Raw genomic sequence first — 21,845 nt, 5'->3', positions numbered from 1 at the left:
CCTAATAGGTAATACCATAAAGGCGTTTAGTTCAAAATTAACTTATTCTTACAACCCGGAGGAGCAGAGGGAATGGAAACAAGTTCGTCGCTGATAAGCTCGAGAGCATCGCGGCGAAGCCTTCCCTAGGCGCTTAGGCTAATCTTGTTTATTCTTACTAGGGATAGCAGCTGAATTTTAAAATCCCGTATAATCCTGAAGATGGTTTAAAAATAAAGCCTCATTTACATTGGAGACATTTTTCACTTACTTTATAATGTAAAAATGTTATAAAATTTCTATCCCAAAATATGTACTTCTAACTTTCCAACCTTGACTAATCCCACTAGACAACTTAGATGATGTAGAGTAGACTATAGAGTAATCACTAATTTAAAGATTAGTTTAAAGAACAAAAAGAAAATAATTACAGATATTATAAATTAATATGTAGTGGGTATGGCCGCGACTTTGTTCACATGTATTAAGGTTTTTGAATATCTAGGTATAACCAGAGAATATAATCAGCCAAATCAGTTCAGTAATTTTGGCGTGAAAGAGTAACTAACAAACATCAAAACTTTCGCATTTTTAATATACTAGATGATGCCCGCGACTTCATCCGCGTGGATTTAGGGTTTTAAAAATCCCGTGAGAACTTTTTTAATTTCCGGGATAACAAGTTGCCTTTGTCAATTACTGGAATGTAAGCAACTCTGTGCCTTTCATTAAAATCGGTTAAACTATTGGGGCGTGAAAAGTTAGCAGCCAGACGCACTTTCCAATCTATACTAATATTATAAAGAGGAAACCTTTGTATTTTTGTATGTTTGTATTGAATAGGCTCAAAAACTACTGGACCGATTTCAAAATTTCTTTTACCATTACTTAGAGGGATTCTTCCGAATCCGTATAGGCTATATTTTATCCCGGAAAATAGAAAAAATAAATGTCCACCCGTGCGAAGCCGGGGCGGGTCGCTAGTTTATAATATAATAAGTATGGATATGGATTAGTAATATAAGGAAGCTTGCAGGTTATTGAGAATTCGTTGCTAAAACCGAATCTCTTCCTTTGCCTATCCGCAATGGGATAAAGCAGTTCTTGAATACTTAATTATTTAAATTACAGCCACTCAAGTGGTAATCGCTTCCTACAACATTTAAAATGCAAATCTCGGAGTCTGCTTAAATAATAGAAATTACTTGTATTTAGGTCTTTGGAATTTCTCAAGAGAATTTCATCCGAGCTTTGGGATTTTCTAGTTTCTAGGTTAAAACAATATTTTCTTTTTCAGTGTTCCGTATCAAAATGAATCTAACCTAACGAACCTAAAGCCTAATATCCACTAAAGGGGAGATGGGCGGAGATGTGCTTAGCAGACCAATTAGATTCTTTTCAAAAACCGCTTTTTAACGCTAACACAACAGCAATTCTTCGAACAGAAAAACTTTGGAGGTTCGAATTTGGTCTTTGAGGAGTACGCTAAGCTGTCGGTCCCGGTTCACTAACGTCTGATAATAACTGAAATCAATGACAAAACTTTGTTTTCTTAGTCGATTTTTATGCGGAAAGATCTGGAAACCCACGGTATTGCTCTAAGAATACTCCTAAAATTATGTTTTTTAATGAGGAGAGGTTACTCATTAATGACGAATACGACGCACCAATTACAATCCGGACATCCTTAAAACAAGAGTGAATAGGCATCTTCTAGGTAAACACGTCCCGTCTTAGGCCACATCATCACTTTCCATCAGGTGTGATTGTGGTCAAGCGCTTGTCTATAACACATAAAAAAACAGAGAAATCATGTAGGTCTAATCAAATGAATCACTACTGTGTACGGGTCTCCTCTCAGAATTTTAGAAAGGTTTAGAGGCCTTTAGGCTATAGTTTGGCACAGAGAGATGGCAATCCTTATTAAAGCCTCTACCATGCACCCTTAGCTTAAAGTTTCGTCCAGTTCGTCTGTTTGTACGCCTATACCCTGTGAACTTAGCCGTATCTGTCACGTAGGCACGTAGGTACAGTAAAGAGGGCTGTATTGTGCGAGGAGGTACCCTGCGAACTGTCCTCTCACTTTATAGCACAATAAAAACATGGCCTTTGCTCTGAGGGATTTAATTTCGTTAAGCTTTACGGAGGAATAAAATCTGGTATTCCATGAATGCTTAATACTGTTTCGGTCCGAGGGGCGTTTATATTCTACGTGAGTAGTTAGAAGAAGTGCCGTGATAGGCTAGTGGTTAAGATGTCCGCTTCTTATTCGAGAGGAATAAGAGGTGGACTATGATAAATCAAAAACTAGTATGCATTAAACAAAAACTGTTTTAGAATGTATAGGTAAAGCCCTTTCATATGATACCCCACTTGGTATAGTTGTCTTACTTTAAAAATTGAAAATACATACTAATTATTTTTTCACGAACACATTGTTTTGTGATGTAAGTAACCACAAATTCACGGTTTTCGGATAAGACCTACCTGCCAAATTTCATAATTCTAGGTCAACGGGAAGTACGCTATAGGTTTTTATGACAGAGACGGACAGACAGACAGACAACGAAGTGATACTATAAGGGTTCCTTTTTCCTTTTGAGGTGCAGAACCCTAAAGTGGTGTTCTATGAAGTAGAAATAGACGAATAGAAGTAAAAATATTAATAAGTATGAGTGGACATCAAGTTATAAACCAAAAAGGAGTTGCCGCTCGCTAAAATTTTTATTCAAAATAACCTGTCCTGTGGTAACATACCACATAGAGCTACATTGATTATTGCTAATTAGAGAGTTGTATTAGTAGCAAAACTGTGGTGTTATGCGAACGTGCACAATGAGCAGTATCCACACAAGAGCTCTCGTCGCGAGAGCCTCGAGCAGGGAGCTAGGACCTACTCATGCAGTGACACCGTTTCATGGTTTCACTATATTCCATACCTATTGTAGGCAATTTCTCCTCCAATTCATTCTTTATTTGTACTAGAAAATTGTAACAATTGAAAGGAAAAGTAAGAAAAAGTGGACAGGGAAGCACTTATAAGAGATCTCTACCAGTGACCCTTGGCAGTGCGAGAGGTTGTAAAGGGAGTAGAATTATAGCTACAACAAAGATTCCTTTACACAAAGGTAAGGTATAAGAGGTTAGTATAAGATTTTAATATGGGTACCGTCAAGTCAAAAGTGCTCTATCTTAGGCTGCATTGTCACTTGCTCCAAGGCACGGTAATGGTATGTATTCCAAGGTCTGATTGCAGCCGGTTATTGTGGCCGGGACGTCGTCACTTCGTCTCTCGTACCTGCAGTACTACCAATTTTATAAGTTACGCCGATGTACCTGCGCAGAAATCTTATTTTTGAATCGAGCGGAAATAATATCTCAGTCAGTCATAGCGCGCGTCTCTCCATATAATTGGTTGTTGCCTACGCTTGTGCCTACGCGTCATGTTTTGTATACGCGAATAAAATTATGAGCTAGATAGCACTAATCTTTGTTATCCTTGTAATCTTAACGTCAAGCGATAAGGTATTTTATTGGTGTACATTTGGTTTTAATCAGCGCACTGTAGCCCGGCAAACAATATCGACGCGATTGGCTGCCGAATGGCGCATGCACGCGATTGGTTGATCTGTCGGCGCGGGTGCACGCGATTGGTTGATACATCGATTTTCGCTTCCTGGATTTGCCAACTTTCTCGCACTACGCTCTGCAACTCGTACAAGATGTTTGCCGAGCACAATAGGTTTTTGTTTTTCTGCCCAAATGAATTTTGCCGATGCGATGCGATTTACAAAAGGGGTAGTAAATAGTATGTCGTTACAAGTCACTAGTACTCACTGGCATGATGTCCGCATAACCACAGTTCCGCGTGACCGTAAATAGGTCCTAACCCTGCGGCGAGAGCATTGTTGGCGGGTCGCCAGCGTCGATATCAATTATCAGTTTGTGTGCTCATGTTTCACCTACGTTTATCGATCTAAGGCTCAGGACACAGCGCCGGCTTGCAACGCGGCAGGGAGTCTGCAAAGATTGTGGGCGAGGGTGTGAGCAGGACAGCCAATTAATAAATAAATATTACTATAAGACGACTTTTACGCAATCATGAGAAAAAGAGCTGCATCTGTGATGAGCAGAGTACGCGGGAGCTCCAACAGTATTTTGAATACATTGGCTGCAAAGTGAGAAAACCCCTTTATGAAGCACTGGGTGTACATACATATGAACACCCAGTGGTCCCGAAGTTACATGAATTAAGCTTAATTTAACAATTAATAATAATGTAATTTAATTTAATTTGATTTAATTTAATTTAATTTAATCACTAACATAGTTCATAAGGCCCTGTTACTAACACTATATGGATGAAATGTTCCGAAATAAATGTTTATTATTATTATTACGAAAATATTACGAAATGTTAGCATGTAGTCGGATTGTAAAAATTGTTTTTTCACTATTGCGTTTGATGCACATTGCAGCTATTTCGACAGGGAGTGATCATCTGTTTGAATTGAGACAGTTGACAAAATTGACATTCAAAAAGTATAGATAGAGCACTTTGAATACAACTTTGAGTTTGATGAACTTTGGATGCAAGTCCATTGCGCATGCGGTGCGGCGCCGCACGATGGCACGCATCATGTGACATGGTACAGCGATTTCTACGTAGGATGACGCAGCGGCACCGCTCAGGCACCGCACCGCCAACGCAACGTGTCGTGTTTATTTTATTTATTCACATACAAGTTAACCCTTGACTGCAATCTGACCTGGCGGTAAGTGATGATGCAGTCTAAGATGGAAGCGGGTTAACCTGGATTGGATATGACAGTTTTCATTAAACACATACTCCTTTGGTTTCTACACGGCGTCGTACCGGAACATTAAATCGCTTGGCGGTAGAGCTTTGCTAGTAGGGCGGTAACTAGCCACGGCCGAAGCCTCCCACCAGACCAGACCAGAAATTTAGAAATTATAAAATTACAAACCCCTGCCGGGATTCGAACCCCGGACCTCCCACTAATAAGAACACAGCGCTTACCACTGCGCTAGGGCGGCCGTCAAAAATCTTGTGGCGTCACTCTTATGTAGCCTCAGCCTAACTACACCGATCGGACAAAATATGCGGTCTGTTAGACCACAAATGTTGATAGTAGCGAAATATGTTTCCATTTGCTGCTCTGTGACTTTGTGTTTGGAACTACAGCTATTGTATTGTTTGACCCATAGAACTCCAAATAAAGGATGGAAATGGTATTTTCCGTCTTAAAAAACTGATCACTTGTGAGTAAGATATTTCATTCCGTACCATTGTACAGGAAATAGCACATTTTTTCAATGTAAACACACGATTTTTGGATTTTCTCCTCTATTTATGCTAGGCTGTAAGACAGTGCCTATTGCCTATTAAAATTTCATGATCCTAGGTCAACGGGAATCAAAACGTATAAGTTTTGATTTCCTTGACGGGTCTTGACAGACAACCAGACAGACAAGATACTTAAGTCAAGTCTATTTAAGAGATTCACGGAACCCTCTAAAGAACCAGGGTCCCCGGTCACCACTGCGCCAGTGAGATTTGTATCTCCCAAAAATTTAAATTTCTCTCACTAAAATAATATTATCATAATATCTGCATTGCAAACGTTCCAAAACAAACCATTTTCGAGAGTCCAATTAAAGGCAACTGCAGCCCAAGCGAAATTAATGTGAAAAAGCTTTTTTGCGGTTTTTCATCGACAAAGCGGTGTTAAAGCCGCGAGATAATATGTCGCACTGATTGTGCTCGGATGACTAGATTTATATCTCGGAAACATTTCAAAACTAATCTAAGATAATTTTACTCAATAGAAATACAGCCTCCTACTAGTCTGTAGGTAACTTGTAATCTGCAGAACTATGGGCAAACGCGTCCCATCTTAGGCCACATGATCACTTCCCATCAGGTGTGGTCGTGGTCAAGCGTGTGTCTATAATAAATAAAAAACCACCCATAGCTCGGTCTGCTTACTCATGGGAATTTTTTTTTCGGTTATTTTATTGAAGCTTTAATATGTATTTTGTAGCTATAACAAAATAATACGCACTGACTCAAGAATCATCTTCTTTCAAAGTCGGATAAATATTAATATTGATTTAGGAGCGTTTGATAACAAACAACAGTGTTGAAACACGTATTGTTGGTAATTATTTTGGGTAAGGTCTGACGAAATCACAAACACAATCTTTATGATAAATTATTACACTTTTATTTCATATTTAAATTTATTAACTTTTACATTTGTGTCAAATAAATGTTGTTCCTCTTACGTTAGTATATTTTCGAATGTCGTCGTTTTAAAACCACTCTTACAGGTAACCTCTCCACGGTTATTAGCCACTCCCCTTTTTATCTTATCGTTATCGGCCAATCCGAATTGTACAATGAATAAACTTAGTGACTAATATACAAATCATCAAGCTCGTTTAACAAATCATCTAAGTAATAAAGATGTTTTCATCTTATATATTGATTACAAATATTATCCTTTATTATGCTACAATTCATCAACTAGAAACTATAAGAATTTTATATACAGTACGTTTATCGATCAGATGTTGAACAACTTCAGCCAATCAATGACGCCTTCTAATATGATGTTATGATTTGTTATGATTTGAGTGGCGCCAACTATCTAATCAGTAACTTCTACACGTTTATAGATAATTAATATGGGCCAAGCTTACAGCTCGGCCATCCTGTTTTAAGCGAGTCTCATCGCTTTTTTTTAAAAAAAAAAAAAATTAAAACTTAAGTAACATGTAAACTTCACAACCAAAATGACAAAGACTTAGTTCAACAAAACAAAAAAAAAATTAAGATAGTAATTAATTAAATTAATATTCTTGCTAACCTTAACTAGAAGGAATATACAGTTTTATTGATACATTGGTATTGATTATGATTGCAACTTAATTTTAGAGCACTCGCAGCAACCCTTTCCATCCGATATAATTATAAAATAGCAGATAAACTCAATTCAATTCCAAACTATTTACCCTCGCAACTTTACCTGCCAGTCTACAGTAGCACTCAAATTTAGCCTTTAATCTAAAATTCATTTTTCTGTTCTCTTCCGCTAATATTAAAATAAAAAGATGCAGACACTCTAAATTTATAAATAATTTTTCAAAAATCATAAAGATATCAAAAATTGCGAGACCAGTAGCAACTAAAGGAGGCCTCCATTTAATCAAAGAAGGTAGGTACATGCATAAAGTCCGAAGTATCAATTATAACTCACAAGCCAATATTTTACAGGAACACTCAATAGAGATTTGGGGATGAGCATGTAAAACTAATTACTAAAAACTACTTTAAAGGGTTTCAAGTATCTCAAAATAAATTGTTAAAAGTTCTGTTCCAACTAGACTCTCCTTCCCACTAAAGAATTATGTAAGAAAACTGATGAACTATATTATATAAGTCAATTATACAAATTCAAAATATGTCTATTTGTTAGGAAAATACTATTAAAGTCCGTACATACACGCATCACTTTAAAGCTAAATCTCATAAATATGGTACACAAAACGAACATACCTATTATGCTACAGTTACATAAAGCTAGGACTAATTATGGTATGTAAACTACCTAGCTCTACTACATAATGTACTTGCCGAAACTCATACTGGAGGAAAAATCTTTTACAAAGTTTAAAGTTTAATCAAACAGTGTCAAACACCATAGATATCTTAGCTAGATGTAGGTATAGTTTGTTAACGAATATAACGTGTTTTGACTTTTTATATTATTGTATAGTCACCATACCTTTAAAGATTATGTTTTCTTCTATATTTATATTTAGAATCGGGAGCGATTCTTAATATGAATATGTGTAAGTGAACTTCTTGTCCTTTTGATAAAATAAACTCTCTAAACTTAAAGTTAATCGCCGCCAGTTCTCGATTTAAATCACAAAACATTTTCATACACTTTCAACGCAATAGTTTTACGCACATATTTTCTTCTTCCCTTCTTATTGGAAAATCGCGGATTCCGAGCCTTGGCGCGTCTCTCTTCTACCGGGATACATATATGATTGTCCTTATTTCCCTCCAGATCCAAATTTTTAGTGACCCTTATCCTAGGGTCCTTTCCCTCCAGATCCAAATTTTTAATGACCCTTATCCTAGGGTCCACCTCCTTCCTCCTATAGGACTTTTTGTCCATAGCCCGTAACCTCGGGGCTTTTCCATCCTTTCCTTCCTTGGGACTTTGTGTCCCTGACCCATACCTAGTTTTGGGTCTTCCTTTCCCTCATTTGTTCATTTCCAACATCCTTGGATCCTGCAAACATAAAACACTTTGAGTAGACCGTTCATTTAATTTTGTTTCATAAGCATCCATCATAATACAATCCGACCTCAGAGAAGTAATTTTACTTGGTAACCTAGAAAACCTATTATCATTATTATAATTTAGTTTTCTCCAGTTCCGTACCCCTCGAAGGGTGCCTACGAGACCCTATTTTCTAAACCTCTGCTCTCCGTCCGTCTGTCCGTCTGCACGTGCGTCACGGCCCGAACCGCGAACGGCGTATCGTGAACCGTGATAGATAGAGAGTTGAAAGGAACGTGATTACGGATGTATGAAAATCCTATGCCTGGTTGCTTCCAATTCAAACTTTTTCTTTTAATGCAGATTACGCTTCCCATATTTCTTACAATTACCTATTGTTTTCTTTTTCTAGCAAAATCCACATTCTGAAGTACTAATGGACAATGTTAAACAAACGCCAGGGTACAGTAGTTGCGTCACTTGTGCCTCTTAACCATATAATATCTACATGCAAAAAGAATCTTTGATTTATAATTTCACATGATACTTATATATTTTATTTTAGCCATAATATGCACCATATGGCGTACTTTGTCGTTTCGAGTAACATAAGCAGAACTACCAAATTCGACCCTGGGAACGACACAGTCGCGACTCGCCGCCGAATGATACCTATTAGTTTATCATTAATTCCTTTTCATAGAGAAAAGCGATATCAACATAATAGCAGGAAAAAAAATGAAATAAATATTCCGTTCGATACATCTCTATTCTCTACGACATCAAGATCTCTATCACAAGCTGATCGATCATAAAGATTAGAATAAAGTAGGTACCTTATACATTATTTTATATGTTAATCGTAATGACCCGCATCTGTTCGATTTCCCTTTATTCGTTTCGTAAAAGATTCATCCTCGTACGTCCATCATCATCATCATCGTCATCTACATCGTCATCATCATAAGGTCACTGTTGAACATAAACCTTCCCTAGTAAGCACCACACGTACTGTCCTCAGCCTTCCTCATTCAACCCCTGGTTCCTATTGATACAAACCACTAAACCCCCCCCATCAAATGTGTACCTATCTACATCCATCCATCATACCCAAATGCCGTGCTGGTTGATGTGATGAGCGACAAAGTGTTAACCTCTTCAATACGTCATGGAACTGTAGGAATAGCCATGGAAGACCTCCAAACCGAACGTTGATATTTTGTGTAAGTGGTCCCACGAGTCAAAAAAAAATATTCTTGTCCATAAAGGAACAAGCCACGATATAGATTCTTCTATCGGAACTTAAATATTCCAATCACTGCATGCATTCCAACTAATCAGTTTGCTACTGTATATTTGAAGTTGATAATAAATAAAAATGTTAGCTTAATTAAATTCCTATGATAATTCGATTTTTGGTGCATCAACCAGCTTCACCTATTATGTAAAATTAAATGTATATATATTTTTTTTTTTAATTACCGGCTGTACATTTTAAACTAACCTAAGCAAAATATACTTTCTTACTAATAATTTAATCTTAAAAATTTTCAAGAGGATCCTTCCGCCTCAAATTAACTCAATGATAAAAATGAACAGGAAACTTTAAATGTTGTAAAATCCAGCCAATGCTTCGTACCTTGCTTTATTAATCCAATAGGTACTTCTTTGGATTTTGTCAAAACAAAATACTTTTACTTGTTGAGTGTATAATAAATAAATAATGTAATAAATCAATTGACTGTTAAAGCTAATAACTTTTACAGAAAGCGAACCTCATGATATCTCTTATGAGTTTTAAGCGTAAAATTACCACGCCGAAAACAAAACATGAGCTGACAGTATTCTTATTTGATATACGTAATCCAGTAATACTATATCTATCTACATAATTCGTAAATATGTATGTATAGTTTGTAAGTTACTATTTCACTTTATGCTGTTTCAATGCTTTAAGTTATTATTTTTATCTTTGTCTCATTTTTTTAGTTTAGCCTCATTCTATTTTTAAACTTACTATTTCGCTATAATATTTACAAGTAACCTCATCGAAGACTACACGGTCTTCTGATAACCCAACAAGCATTTATCCAACAGCTATCGCTTTCACCCGAACGGAGGTTCCCTGAAATATACTGAGATGACAATACCTAGTTGACACATGGATGTACAAGAGCGGCAACAAGCTATGACCCCCTCTAGTCATAACTATCTTTATGATTGTAACATTTCAAACAGTGAAAGTATGTATAAACGATTTCGTCCATAGGACATGCGCTCTAAAGAATGTTAATATAATTATCAGCAACTAAAAGCTTGAAGAAACTAATAGGTACAACTTGTCTTTGAAGTATGAAAATATGCACATTTATCAAGTATACCAGTTCATCAAACATTAAAGTACGCATTTATAAAATGATAACTCATTTATTAATCAAGATAACTACCTGTTTATCAAACCTACCCTACCAAATATAAATAACTACTCACCAAATGTAATACTTTATAACTTAAGTAAAAATATGAAACAAATGTGCATCAACTACATACATACACTCTTCAAATTCATCCATTTATCAAAATGTTATATAATATAACCATTCACCAAATCCATTATATACTTAGTTCATTAAATAGTTTAGTCAAACTTTATTCCACTTGCCACGATTGCAAATTTTCAAACCAACCAGTTTAAACCACTGTGCCTCCAAAATAATCGGCCGCAAACATTGCAGCTCATCTCACTTGATAATGCATCCCTCTCTCAGAAAAACAGGCATTAGGAATGTCTTTCCAAGACGCGCGAGAGACAGCCACCGTGGCTTTTCGCGAGATTTAATCCAAATTGAACTAATGCCTAAATAAACAATTTAATTAGAGGGCGATTGCTTTTGCAACCTCTAACCGTCCAATCAAACACCGAAAGTATTCAATAATCAGAGACGTAAATAAAAACCCGTCAGAACACCGTATTTATAAAAAAAAAGACAAGAAAAAGATTCCTCCTCGCAATAGATCGCGTGACATCTAACAAGTGAATTATCGACTTTATTACACAACTTATCCTCAACATGTTTTACATCATTTCCTACAATTGAAATCTTTCTATTTTAAATACCCTAACTACAACTTCATAATCCAACCAAAAATCACACTAGATTTATCCCTCGGTCCCACATCTTTAATGCTTTTTTTTTTCTGTTTGGGTAACTAAAACAAAAAAATATATATACTCATGTTATAAAACGTTGTCAAAGCTTTCCTGAACGCGCTAAATAAGCAAAAACATAAAATCAGGCGAAATGCCAGACCAGCCGAAAAACCTTCAATGCTTAATCAGCCTAAAAAAAAAAAATTATGATCAATATTCATATTATTATCATGAGATACTACCGGCGCTCCTAAGCGAAATTTATAAGGCACCGCATTTCGATTTTATCAAACAGACTGATCAATTTCGAGAGCACAACAAACGTGGTTTCCTGAGAGTTTTGTTAACTAAATGCATATCGAAACTGAACTATCGCGAAGCGAGTCAAGCGAGCGTGAATTTTTTTTTTTAAATATATTTCTGGGATAATGTCATGCCACAAACGCGAGCGTGTTGCAAAGATATTTGCCTAAAATTTCTTTCGTACAACAAAGAAAATAGTATTTTGGTAGTAGGTACTTATTATCGCGCCCTGCCCTAAGGGCAGTACTGTAGGTATATTACCATTAAAAAAAAAACTTACTCTAATTTTAATAGAACATTTGCCAGGAATTTAACCCGCCAAGCGATGTTAATCCAATAAAAACAAAATCATATTGCATTTAAATGCGGCAGTACACAGTTAATTGCGTGAATACAGGTAAAAAAAAAACCCCGCTGCTCATATACTATACCTACCTACTACTCGTAGTACTCAAATTATTGTGCCAGTATTAAAAGTAAATTAGCTGTTATCTAGCGTGGTAGACTACGGCCTAAACCCTTCTCATTCTGTGAGGAGACACTTGTTGCTCAGTAGTGGGCCGGCCATGGGTTGTTCATGGTGAGCTGTTGTCAACAAAGTTATGTTTGAAACTCAAACATTACGCGTTTCAAGTGGTAAAAATAGATAAATGAAAACATTTCTCCTCACTTTTGTAAAAAAAAACACTTATTTATGCACCCCGTATTTAAAACTATCTGACTACCTACCTACCATAATTTTAAATTTAGTTAAAGAATAACCAGATAAGATAAACCTACTTTTACACCCATTTTAGGATTCATATTTCTCAAAATGCTCAATTTATTAACCCTGGTCACTATTACTTTATTACAACGGATCACCTTCATTTTTATCAATTAACATTTTATATCCCCAATCATTTAGTAACCATTACAAGTAGAGACGGATTATTTCACTGGCAGGCGTAAAACGAAAAGCTATTTCATGTAACTTTTTCTACCTTATCCTAAAGCGGTTTACAAAAAATAATAATTTCACAAAACAACATTCAAGATGCCCAATGAGTGCTGTGTGATAATATCGCGTCACTGTGTGCTAAAAAAAGGAAAACATCTATCTATACAATGAATGCAGCAAACGATTGAACCTAAATCCAGAAATTCACCTTCCGTAAAACAAAACCACTATGTGAAAATAAATCCCTATCGTAACTCTTAACCAAACTAATTCGGCACACGATTACAAGTGTGAAGATTGAAATACCACGTTCCGTGAGATATTCACCTGTGAAATCATTTAATGAGAAATAAAACTCCGGCAGGACATAGTAGATACATCCTGAAAACTATTTAAAAGTAACAATAACGCCCATCATTAAGTAAACCACACTTTTTATATTGTTTAACACTATGTTCACTATCTATTCCATTGTACCCACGATACAGGATAACCTAGTGCGGGTACCACCAGACACAGGAAAATTGTACAAGACTGTATTTTGTAAATAAACATTTTTCATTTTCATTGTAAAATAAGCCTTCTAAATACCTCAACGTTATTTAAACCACAATTTGAAGGTCGATCGCATTTGTATAACCAATATACAAGATGAATTATAAAAATGTGGGTAATTCTAGGTATCATAACGTTATATAATTTCCATTCAAACTCGGAGCAAAGCTTTTTAACAAAATGATAACTAAATGTAGAACAAACAAAACGAAAACCCACACAAATAAAAAAATAAAAAAAAATTTACCATTAATAGGTATCAATAAAAATAAAATCATGGAAAGATCCTACCCGTTTATCCAGAAATCCTTTGATGCCATGACTAGGTACTTTGATATATTGAGGCCCAAATATTGGCCTTGTGCTCCAAAATGTCTGTGGTCTACTAGACCTCCACTTCTTTCTCGTTCCTCTGTATATTTCCACTTGTTTCTCTGAGTCGTGAGCGTGACAAGAAAATATTATATTTTCTTGATGTCCCTCTTCTGACCTTTTGGGTAAGGTCTGACGAAATCACAAACACAATCTTTATGATAAATTATTACACTTTTATTTCATATTTAAATTTATTAACTTTTACATTTGTGTCAAATAAATGTTGTTCCTCTTACGTTAGTATATTTTCGAATGTCGTCGTTTTAAAACCACTCTTACAGGTAACCTCTCCACGGTTATTAGCCACTCCCCTTTTTATCTTATCGTTATCGGCCAATCCGAATTGTACAATGAATAAACTTAGTGACTAATATACAAATCATCAAGCTCGTTTAACAAATCATCTAAGTAATAAAGATGTTTTCATCTTATATATTGATTACAAATATTATCCTTTATTATGCTACAATTCATCAACTAGAAACTATAAGAATTTTATATACAGTACGTTTATCGATCAGATGTTGAACAACTTCAGCCAATCAATGACGCCTTCTAATATGATGTTATGATTTGTTATGATTTGAGTGGCGCCAACTATCTAATCAGTAACTTCTACACGTTTATAGATAATTAATATGGGCCAAGCTTACAATTATAACCGCGGTGAAACACAACTAACGAGACTTACATCCGACAAGATCACAATTAACATCAAGACGGATATTGTTATAGTCTCAGAACTTGTGGAAATTCAATGCCTATATTTTGCGCCCACAAAGTGAATACCTCACTTCAACATCAACTTTTTTAAAGCATAATTGTCGTCAAGTGCAAGCCTATCCTGCAATAAAAATAATGTACCATTGGGTTCTCCCGTTGGATCCAACCCATATAGCCAATAGGTTGATAAAACCATGGAAGGTGGGAGGGTTTCTCACGAAAGATAATATCTCACCAGCTCTGCGACTATATTGTGTTATCTCACGCGCGTCCCATACAGTACAAACACGCGAAAGTTTCATCGTACGGAGGCGACCGCAGCCGCGTGAATAGTTTATAGTTATAGAACCACACACCCTTCCATGGGAGATGGGGACTCCCATAATTCATACATGCGAGGTTGTCTCTTTGCCCCATTATAAACCCTTTAGCGGTGAAGGCCTAGTGGTTAAGACGATCGCCTCCTATTCAGGCGTTCAGGGGTTCGATTCCGGTCACGCACTTCTAACTTTATGTGCGTTTTAAGAAATTAAATATCACTTGATTTAACGGTGAAGAAAAACATCGTGAGGAAACTTGCATGCCTAGAAGTTCTCCACAATGCTTTGAAAGATGCAATGTGAACAATAAACAAATGAATTCAAGAAACAACTGATATTGCAGTTAGTATGTACCTACAGTAAGTAATAAAGAGAGAGTCAGCGAGGGCTAGACCTTCGTTATTTTATAACTCTTTTTTTCTTGTACGATAGAATGGAATCCTTCGGGTGTGAGTCCAACTCGCATAATATGACTGATTTTTAAGTATACACTACTACTCGCATTTAACCAATTTTTTAAGTACACTCTACACTTAGTTGTACTAAAATAAAAGCCGAAGTTGGGAAGACACGAAGCGCTGACCTCAAAAACATATAAAGGAGGTTCAAAATGTAATAAACAAGGCTTTCTGAAAGCTCCAGTATGAAAGGAGCCTGATGTTGACCTGTTGACGAGTCAAGTACCTGCAGGTCCGTGACAGAACTTGGCTCCAAAATTTACACACGTGTAGACTCTATTGTGTATGGGATAACGACTATATTGCTGTGGGAGATCAGATTGTGGTTCAATAATAAAACTTGCGTCTTTCAGATGTTAGTGCTTGGAACTGAATAGCCTCTTTGAAGAACTCTCTGGTGGAGCGGCTAGTGTTGTAAGTTTAATGTGAAAAGCCCAGGATTCGATTTTTGGGAAGGTTAATTCATAAATTTATATTTTCAAGCTGATTGTAGGGACGTGCGACAGTGCTTGACAGTCGATTGTGCAAGTGATGTGGCAACGATGAAGTCGGTAACTGAATAGATGGCTGACGTTGGTTGGCTGTTTGTCGTTATTATCACTAAGATTTTGATAGTTATAGTTAAATCTAAGTATTGAAATCCTGTACTTTTAGTCGAATCGCACCTATCAGGAAGGATCTGGGAAACCACCGCATTATTATTCTCAAGAAAACTATACCATTAAGAAGGTAAGTATACGGTTATTCTTATAGATAAGTATTATGGTTTAATAATGGTAGAAGTAAGTATGGAAAGAGATCATAAAACTAAATACGGGTTAGTCCTTGACTACCTCACCTGGTGGTAAGTGATGATGCAGTCTAACATGGAAGCGGGCTAAACTGGAAGAGGTATGCCAGTTTTCATACTCTTTTGGTTTCTACACGGTATTGTACTGGAACGCTGAATCGCTTGGCGGCACGGCTTTGCCGGTAGGGTGGTAACTAACCACGACCGATGCCTCCCACCAGATCAGATCAGAAATTATAAATTATGAAATCCCGGGAATCGAACCCGGGAGCTCCCACTAATAAGATTACAGTGCTTACCACAGCGCTAGGGAGACCATAAATACGATGACCGAACTGAATATGATGCAGAAAGGGATTTAAACACCTGCTATATAACTTTCAGCTCGCCGTGTGTGTTGAAGTCGGTTCAAGACGTTTAAATTCAGTTCACAATGCGCAAATCCCGTCTATTTGCCGCCGGAATGCTGAGCACACTTCATTTACATCACACAAGCCTTCATTCATGCTGTGCAGGAGCGTTAGTACTGAAGCTGTGTTTTGTTGTCATTCAATCCAATTTCAACCGTATGCTAAAGTAAATCCAGCTAATTTTCAGCTGTTCTTTAATAGGTCGCTTCCTGACATTGTGCGGGTATACTTAGGGCTCCGTCAAATTATCATAATACTTATTGATAAATAAAATTAGTCTATGTCACTCTCCAGTTATTTAGTTATAAATCCATTGATTTTGGAAGCGCAATCCATGCAAAAATCAGGTCGATCCGTTGCTGCGCCGTTACAGCGTGTTTAAAAAATAAACCAACACATTCGCATTGTGTTGATTTGTTTTTCAATACTCCACCACGCTGGCCAAATGCGGACTAGAATATTCTTCGCACGCCTATGCGAACATTAAGGAGAATATTTTTCTTCACCGATAAAGCAAATGATAGGTATTTAATTACTTAAAACGCACATAACTCCAAAAAGTTAGAGGTGTGTGCCCGGGATCAAACCCCCGACCTCCCGAATAAAAGGTCTTAACCGCTAGGCTATTATATTTGCATTATTATTAATATTAAAATATAAGCTGAGCTGATGAAATTTAGCAATTTAGCTGCTGAAAATAAGCTATTATAGGGTAAGTAATAAAAGAAACCCGTGTAAGTGGATAAACACTGTATTAAATAGAAAAAACAACCTATTATTGACTACGAGAACAATTTACGCGGCTCCGCTGTCCTGCGCACAGGCACGAGCGACCAGGACGGACTGAGGGGGTGAGCGCCTAGCTACTAGAGGGGTGTGAGGGAAGAGGGGCTGCATAACGAACCGGCGCTCGCCGCATACGACAGGGGCGTGAAGCGGGGTTCGACCTGGGTACTATATCCTCTCCCTCCAAGCCAGCAGAAGATTCTGGAGCTGGCTTGGGACTAGCTGTTTTCCGGGGCCTACCCTTCTTTCGGGCATGAGTAATGGCCCCACAACCTCCTGCATACGGGGTCAGGAGGCTGGCATGGTACTTGCCCCGAGGCGTGCCCTCACCATCGACCACCTCATACGTGGTGGGGGAGATAACCCTACTAACCCGATACGGGCCTTCCCGTCGGGGAGCAAACTTGGAAGTAAAACCTTTCACCGCCTGACTAGCACGGTGACTTTCCAGTAGAACGAGGTCACCCTCTTTGTAGGTTGGCCCTGGACGGCGGGCTTTATCTGCGGACTCCTTCCGAAGATCTTGTTGCCGTTCGACTCGCCACTTCACTTCCTGTAGGCGCTCTACGAAGTCCCTCAAGTACGGCGTGATTTGTGGTACGTAGTTCTCCTGCTCTACAACTGCCCTCAGGTCGCAGGCTACATCTAGGGGAGACCGGAACTCGCGCGCAAAGGTTAAATACGCGGCGGAGTGTCCTGTGCCCTGGTTAGGTGCCGTATTAAGCGCAAAGCGCACCGAAGGTAATGCTTCCGGCCAACGACGATGCTCAGGATCGATCATCATCGCCAGCATCTGTTTCATTTCTCGATTTTTCCGTTCAGCTGGGTTAGCTTCGGGGTGGTACACTGGAGTTAAGTTCTGGTTCACCCCGAGAACGTGCAGGGCCTTCTGCATCACCGCTGAAACGAATTGGACCCCATTGTCCGAGATGACACGGCGCGGAAACCCATAGCGTAGGAACACTTCCTCAATAAGGGCTCTGGCACAACTCTCGGCAGTGGCGTCAGTCAAAGGAATCAATTCCACCCATCTGCTTGCGGTGTCTTCTACAAGGAATATATATTTCTCCCCCTGGCTACCTTCCGGTAGTGGGCCAAATAAGTCCATAGCGAGGACTTCAAACCTTTGGGCTGGAACAGGGGTTTGTAGAAGACCGGCTGGTTTGAGGTTGGTCGGCTTGAACTTCTGACACAAATCACAAGCCTTTAGATAGGTGGTCACGTACTGGCGCATGTTTGGGAAATAGAATCTCTCCTTGATCCGTTTTAGAGTGCGCTCCAGGCCTAAATGACCCGCAGTTGGGGCATCATGGAGCTGCTTCATGATTTCCGCACGCATAGATTCCGGTACTACCAACTGGGGCTCCTCGGATTCGCAAATCGGATCAAACCGGAATAGAACTCCATTCGAGACATAATATCCGCGATCTGTCCAACGAGTGGCAGCTTCACCGTCTTCGAAGTCTGAAAGTATCTTCGCTATTTCAGGATCTCCGAGCTGAGCAGCGCGCAGCTCTTCGGAGCTATGGTGAGGTAGATCGACGGATACAGGACAGATGTCGCATGTGGTTTCTACCACGTCATTCCGGGAGGAGTCACAAACGGGACGGCTAAGGGTGTCCGCCACCACATTGACCCGCCCCGGAGTGTACTCAATATTCAGATTAAAAGCCTGAATCTTAAGGGCCCATCGGGCTAAACGACCGCTTGGGGTTTTCAGAGAAAGGAGCCACTTCAGAGGCTGGTGGTCAGATGCCACCTGGACCTGGGCGCCCTCGAGGTACCCTCGAAATTTCTCCAGGGCCCATACCACCGCCAGCGCCTCTTTCTCCGTGGTGGAATAGTTCCGTTCTGCGGAGGTCAATAACCTGCTGGCATACTCAATGGGTTTCTCAGACTTCTGCTCCGGGCCTTGCATCAGCACGGCACCCAATGCATAATCGCTAGCATCAGTGCGCAATACGAATCCCCGCTCAAAGTCTGGTTGCTGGAGGATCGGACTCGTCGTGAGTCGCCTCTTAAGCTCATTGAATGCTTTGGTCTCCTCCTCTCCCCATTTCCAGGGTCTATCTTTCTTAGTGAGATCCGTCAAGGCGCGGGCAACTTCCGAAAATTGGGGAATAAACTTCCGAAACCAACAACAGGTTTGCAGGAAGCTTCTTAATTCCTTTAGGTTGGTAGGCGGAAGTCTACCCACAATAGCGTCAATTTTCCCGGGATCTGGCTCTATTCCACGGACGGTCACCACGTGCCCTAAAAATGTTACTCTCTCCCTGGCAAACACACATTTTTCACGGTTTGCGCGGAGATGGAATTGTCGCAGGCGGTCGAACACCTGCTGCAAATCGCGCACGTGTGCTTGTAGGTTTTCGGAAATTACTAAAATATCGTCCAAATAAGCTACCACGGCAATATCCTTAAGGCCGGCCCGGAACCGATCCATTAGCCGCTGGAACGTGGACGGCGAGTTCTTCAAGCCAAAGGGCATGCGCCGAAATTGAAACGTCCCAAACGGGGAAACGAAGGCCGTTTTGTGTCGATCCTCTGGGGCCACCTCAACTTGCCAGTAGCCTGATCGCAAGTCGATCGTGGACATCACACAGTTACTCTTGGCAGAAGCCCGTAGATCGTCTATTAATGGAAGCGGATACTTGTCCGTTCGTGTTACGGCGTTCAACTTTCTATAGTCTACGCAAAATCTGGTCTCACCATTTTTCTTGGGTACTAGAACCACAGGTGAGGTCCACTCGGACTCAGCTTCCTCGATAACATCAAGTTCTAGCATCTTATCAATTTCCGCTCTTATTATTTCTTTCTTCGCGGGGGTAACCCGATACGGTGGGGTTGAAATGGGCGCGGTGTTCCCTGTATCGATTCTATGCATAGCAAAGGGCGTCGGCCCTCCCCCTGCACCAAAGATTTCCTTATTCTCTTCTAATAGCCTACTCAATTGCTCTTTATCAGCTGGACATAAGAGAGTGCCTTCGCCTTCACGAAGGGTAACCGCAGCACTAACCACCGCGTGGTTAGTGGTTTCATACATTAGTTCCTGGAACTCTGTCGACCGTAACGAAAACCTATTTTTTTGAAAATCAAGTACCATGCCAGCGTCCCTAATAAAATTCATTCCTAATAGGGAGTCTATAGCACCAGGCAAGACCATAAAAAGGGTTGACACCTCCACTTCCTGCACCTTTACATTTACTAAAGCCGTCTCTACAACCTGGACTCGTTGACTTCCGTCCGCAAAACGCAATTCAGTTTCTACACTATTGAACACTTGGCCATTTGACCTTAAATGCTTTGCTAAACTATCACTAGCCACTGATTGCTTTGCACCGGTATCGAGCAGTGCCGTACCTATAGCCCCGAACACTTCAATGTTAAATATTGGACGCACACGCGGGCTTAGCACGAATTCACCTACGGACACTGATTGAAACGCTGTCGTTGACGGTGGTGGAGTGTTCTTTTCTTTACACGTCTTGCAATTGGATCGTATAACGCCGGGTGCACCGCAACCAAAACATGTTATGGCTGGGCGCAGCTCCGACGCTGCTGCGGCAGGTTCACTCTTGACGGGAGCTGGAGTGAGCTTGTTCTTGATTCGGCGGCAGTCCTCCTTGACGTGGCCGAACATCTTACAAAAAGAGCACCGTGGTCTCGGCTTGCTCTGTGAGGCTTTTTCTGGTTTCACATCAGAAGCTGGTGGAGAGGTTGAAGCCTGTGCCGCAGACGGTGACGGGTAGGCACATGTAGATGTATTTTTCCCAGTAGGAGCCACCGCACTGCCTTCCTCTAGGACCTCCTCTACTACCCGTGCTTGTTGCAGCAGCTCCGTGAACGATGTGAAGGCAGTCCTTACTATCTTCTCACGAATTCTCTTATGGAGCAGCCCATATACCATATCGAGCTGTACTGGATTCTCAGGTAGAGTATTTGGAGCTAACTGGGCAATAAGGGCTCTGACTCTACACACAAAGACATCGGTGCGCTCCTCCCGTTGCTCCCGGCTGAATATCTCCCGATAAATTCTGTGCGGCGGGAGGCGTGGCCCAAACGTTTGCCGAAGTAAGCTAATTGCTTCCTGCCAACTCAAAACTGAATGCTTAACGCCCTGCCACCAGGTCGCTGCAAAGTCCGTCAGTAGCATTGGCAGGCCTCTTAAGGCAATATCGTCGCTAACGCCTACACACTCCTTATAAATCTGCACAGAGTCTATGAACGCCAGAACATCGGCGACTCCATTGTATCTTGCCGTACATTTAGCTAAATTTGTACTCACAGTCGTTGACGGTGGCAGCGCGCCCTGCGTAGGCGGCTGCGCCCGTAAAGATTGTATGATGAATGCTAGTTGTTGGTTCGTCATTACCACGGGTGCGGCTGTACTCGGTTGTGATGGTAACGCGGCGCCGGGCGGAGCCTGCCCAAACTGTTTCATTTGCTCAAAGTCAGGCGGCTCACGCCCGTCCACTTGCTCCGGCGGCGGCGAGGCCGCGCCGGCGGAGGGCGCGTCGGCGGAGGCGGCGCCCGCTAGCGGCGGCGTCGTCGTCCGCACGTCGACGAATAATTCACCTCCATCTGCCTGCATTGTATCCGCGACAGGTTGCTGCGTACCACGCGAAGCACTACTAGCACGCGACCGTGTTAGCACCATGTCCACATAAGTCTATTACGCACTATACCTATAGTCCACACGCACTCTCGCGAAGTTAATGCACCACAAAAGTAGTA

General features: G+C 40.0%; 1 protein-coding gene across 1 annotated transcript; it reads right to left on the bottom strand.

Moving 5' to 3' along the window:
• Positions 1-17,037: 17,037 nt before the first annotated feature.
• Positions 17,038-21,527, bottom strand: LOC123869746. Its single transcript, XM_045912746.1, has 3 exons — positions 19,933-21,527; positions 19,804-19,810; positions 17,038-18,242 (listed from the first exon to the last, which is right to left on the bottom strand). Exons 1-3 carry the CDS (start codon positions 21,478-21,480, stop codon positions 17,185-17,187), a joined length of 2,613 nt encoding a protein of 870 aa, XP_045768702.1. The 5' UTR covers positions 21,481-21,527; the 3' UTR covers positions 17,038-17,184.
• Between the last annotated feature and the right edge of the window lie 318 nt (positions 21,528-21,845).

Source organism: Maniola jurtina, chromosome 11, assembly GCF_905333055.1.
Source record: "Maniola jurtina chromosome 11, ilManJurt1.1, whole genome shotgun sequence".
NCBI classification, from domain to species: Eukaryota; Metazoa; Arthropoda; class Insecta; order Lepidoptera; family Nymphalidae; genus Maniola; species Maniola jurtina.
This window is presented reverse-complemented; position numbering and strand designations above follow the sequence as displayed.

Coding starts and splice junctions, on each gene's coding strand:
- LOC123869746 (XM_045912746.1), bottom strand. CDS start 21,480: ATGACGAACCAACAACTAGCATTCATCATACAATCTTTACGGGCGCAG.